At 36.6% G+C, this 4,458-nt stretch overlaps 1 protein-coding gene across 1 annotated transcript; it reads right to left on the bottom strand.

The window, feature by feature from the left end:
• Positions 1-977: 977 nt before the first annotated feature.
• Positions 978-4,177, bottom strand: LOC117341372 (mucin-3A-like). The gene has a single exon (XM_033903226.1). It carries the CDS (start codon positions 3,931-3,933, stop codon positions 2,521-2,523), a length of 1,413 nt encoding a protein of 470 aa, XP_033759117.1. The 5' UTR covers positions 3,934-4,177; the 3' UTR covers positions 978-2,520.
• Positions 4,178-4,458: the final 281 nt, after the last annotated feature.

Below are 4,458 nucleotides of genomic sequence, written 5' to 3'. Positions count from 1 at the left end.
ATTGTTCCGTAAGGGCCAAATTTCCAATATCGCTCCTTCGCCCCTTCCACCTAAACGTGAAGGAGCGAAAACACGATAGCAAAGGAGCGAAAACCGCCCCTTTGCCGTCGTGTTTTCGCTCCTTTGCCGTCGTGTTTTCGCTCCTTTGCCGTCGTGTTTTCGCCCCTTTGCCGTCGTGTTTTCGCTCCTTCGCCATCGTGTTTTCGTTCCCTTGCTATCGTGTTTTCGCTCCTTCGCCATCGTGTTTTTTTTTTGGCTCCTTCGCTCCTTCGCGTTTAGGTCGAAGGAGCGATATTGGAAATTTGGCCCTAAATGGAAACGCATCCCAAATTCAGGTTGTGTATGTTCATCCAATCAAGACGCTCTTGCCCTTCGCGTGACGTCAGATGTAGCCTGACATAAAGTCGGCGCGCGGTTATTATCTAATCAGTTTGAGTGTTGATGGGTCTGCCGTGCGTAGCTAAGGAATGGGCCACAGTCTCTGTAGCAATCTTGAATTCGTCATGCATATGCAGCAATCGAATTGCCCTCTCTTGTTGTGTGGTCGTTTTACATAAATTACAGAGGCACGAAAACATGTATATAGAGACGATTAGTTGTACATTGGGCAACACAAAACTGTCGTGCCAATATTCCCGCATTATCCGTCTTTAATTATTGTTGATACAGATCCGGCAGTTAACTCAGATTTTACATATTCTAAGAAAATGATTCCAATGTGGAATTAGTCCATAAATGCCATAGCAAATGTTCTTCTGTGCTTCAAGCGGGAGATTTCAGTCTATATATAGAATACGCTATTCACACTATTTTATAAACTGTACGTTTCATGCATACATGTACATGTGTATGCATATGTTTTATTTTCCATTGCTAGATGTCTTTTATGCGCTAATGTGCGCCAAGTAATATCTAGTTAACACAATGAAAATACACTTTGATGCAGGTTCAGAAAATAAATATACTTTAATGGAGTATGTAGTTTTATTTTTATGAAGTCTTCAAAAACAAATGCACCTGTTAAAATTGCATTGGATTTTTGTTTTAATATCTCTAATGTGATGAGAATTTTTTTCTACATTAAACATTCATTATATGTATTATACACAAACAGTGCTTGATAATGTACATTTGTTATTTGATTATTTACATTCAGATATTCAATATTTCTAAACAGAGATTCAATATTACTATACAGATGTTCAGTATTACTATACAGAGATTCAGTATTATTATACAGATGTTCAGTATTACTATACAGATTCAATATTACTGTACATATGTTCAGTACTAATAAACAGATATTCAATATTTCTATAACGATATTGAGTATTACTATTAAGATATTTAGTGTTGCTATACAAATATTCAGAATAACTATAAATACCCACCTTATTATCATACAGATATTCAATGTTTCTATACATACCAACGATATTTCTATACAGATATTTAATATTACTATATCGATATTTAATATTACTATACAGATATTTAGTATTACTATACAGATATTTAGTATTACTATACAGATATTTAATATTACTATACAGATATTTAGTATTAATATACAGATATTTACTATCACTATACATACCTACAATATTGATTATTACTACATCGATATTCAGTACCTACGGTATTTATATACCAAAATTTAATATAGCTATATAGATATTCAGTATTACTATATATATGTTCAATATTTCTATACAGATATTTAATATTACTATACAGATATACACTATATACACAAACCTACGGTATTTCTTTACCGAAATTCAAGGTAACAACATGTAGATATTCAGTATTACTATACAGATATTCAGTATTACTATACAGATATTCAGTATTTCTATACAGATTATTAATATTTATATTCAGATATTAAGAATTACTATAAAGATATAATAATGTCTGTGCTGATATGATATATATGAATATATGAAATGAACCCTTTAAATGATTTTGTTCCTTTTAGAACCATATTGGGTGTACGTACAAGGTGTTTGTAATATCTGCAAAGTTGTAAACATCAATAATACAATTACAATGATTTGTGTTCGTTTTAACTTTGACGAAAGTTCTTAGATATTCACCAGTGGTAACATGCGTCATTCCCATTGAAATTAATCGAACAACCTTGACCTTGCTCTGATATGGACGAGTGTGTGAATTCGCCGTCGAATTTCCGTATGTTCAATATTGATTATAGTGTTTATAAACATTTGGCACCAAATGTAAACACAATGTCTCCTTTTAAGTATTAATATCAGAATCAAGGCTTTATTTTCAAACAAAAATGGCGCACATTCCTGTTAACTCGTTGTATTGGATTTCAATACAAGGTTGAATATTAACACAATGCCTGGCACACTGAATAGCTGATGACGTCATATTACGTCATGTAACTGGGTTGCATTGGTAGGGTTCTCATGGCGGACCAGCAAACGGCAGCATGGGTCATATGATGATACGATATTCAATGGTTTGTAAATCTGTACATGAATTGATGTCGTATTAATCGTTGAAGGCACACCTGTTGTTGATAACGATGTTCCGTGTATTGTGAAATGGTGTTGTTGATGATGGTATCGGTGTTGTTGCGGTTGGTGTTGATGACAATGGCGTCAATATGGTTGATGTTGATGACAATTGGGTTGATGTTGGTGTCGGTGTTGTTGTTGAAAGTGTTGAAGAATATAGTGTTGTGGTTGGCGTTGTTGATGATAATGATATTGTTGTTGATTGTGTAGGTGTTGTTGTGGTTGGTGTAAATGATAATGGTGATGTTAAAGTGGAGACGAAACTTTCAGACGAATGAATGGAATGAGTGTCTATAGACGGAGTAAAATGTACATCAGACGCGGTTGTACCAGGGGTCGTATAAAAACTGTTAGAAATATTAATGGTAGGCGATGTTGTACTAGGGGCCGTATAAGAACTTTGAAAAATATTAATGGTAGGCGATGTTGTACTAGGGGCCGTATCAGAACTGTTAGAACTATTAATGGTAGGCGATGTTGTACTGGGGGCCGTATAAGAAGTGTGAGAACTATTAATGGTAGGCGATGTTGTACTAGGGGCCGTATAAGAACTATGAGTAATATTAATGGTAGGCGATGTTGTACTAGGGGCCGTATAAGAAGTGTGAGAAATATTAATGGTAGGAGATGTTATACTAGGGGCCGTATAAGAAGTGTGAGGAATATTTATGGTAGGTGAAGTTGTACTAGGGGCCGTATAAGAAGTGTGAAAAATATTAATGGTAGGAGATGTTGTACTAGGGGCCGTATAAGAAGTGTGAGAAATATTAATGGTAGGCGATATTGTACTAGGGGTCGTATAGGAACTATTCACTTGCGGGAAAATATTAATGGTAGACGTCCAATTTAAAACTGAAGTGGCTGTGTACAATGAAACAAAGGAATTCGAAGTGTTCGTTGAGGAAATCGAGGTGGCGGCTGGCGTGGTTTTATAAGATGAAACAAAGGAATTCGAAATGTTCGTTTGGGAAATCGAAGTGGCGAATGGCGTGGTTGTATCAGAAGCAATAAAGGAATTTGAAGTGTTCGTTGGGGAAATCGAAGTGGCGGCCGGCGTGGTTGTATAAGATGAACCGAAGGAATTCAAAGTGTTCGTTTGGGAAATTGAAGTGACAACTGACGTATTTGAATAAGATGTTACAAAGGAATTTGAAGTGTTCGATGAGGAAATTGAAGTTGCGGCTGGCGTTGTTGTATAAGATGTTACAATGAAATTCGAATTGTTCGTTGGCGAAATCGAAGTTGCAGTTGGTGTGATTGTATATGATGAATCGAAGGAATTCAAAGTGTTCGATGTAGAAATCAAAGTGGCGGCTGGCGTGGTTGAATAAGATGTAACAAAGGAATTGGAAGTGTTCGTTTGGTAAATCGAAGTAGCGGCTGGCATGGCTGAATGAGAAGTAACAAAGGAATTTGAAGTGTTCGTTGAGGAAATTGAAGTGGCGACTGGCGTGGTTGTATAAGATGTTACAAAGGAATTTGAAGTGTTCGATGAGGAAATTGAAGTTGCGGCTGGCGTTGTTGTATAAGATGTTACAATGGAATTCGAATTGCTCGTTGGCGAAATCGAAGTGGCAGTTGGTGTGATTGTATATGATGAATCGAAGGAATTCAAAGTGTTCGTTGTAGAAATCAAAGTGGCGGCTGGCGTGGTTGATTGAGAAGTAACAAAGGAATTTGAAGTGTTCGTTGAGGAAATTGAAGTGGCGACTGGCGTGGTTGCATAAGATGTAACAAAGGAATTCGACGTATTCGTTGATGATATCGTAGTGGCGGCTGGCGTGGTTGAAAAAGATGTAACAAAGGAATTGGAAGTGTTCGTTTGGTAAATCGTAGTGGCGGCTGGCGTGGTTGAAAAAGATGTAACAAAGGAATTGGAAGTGTTCGTTTGGTAAATCGAAGTAGCGGCTGG

Source organism: Pecten maximus, chromosome 13 (assembly GCF_902652985.1).
Source record: "Pecten maximus chromosome 13, xPecMax1.1, whole genome shotgun sequence".
Lineage (NCBI taxonomy): Eukaryota > Metazoa > Mollusca > Bivalvia > Pectinida > Pectinidae > Pecten > Pecten maximus.
The sequence above is the reverse complement of the archived record's forward strand: the minus strand, read 5'-3'. Positions and strand labels throughout refer to the sequence as shown.

Bases quoted from the DNA above. Each gene is read 5' to 3' on its own strand.
- LOC117341372 (XM_033903226.1), bottom strand. From the start codon at position 3,933: ATGCCAGCCGCTACTTCGATTTACCAAACGAACACTTCCAATTCCTTT.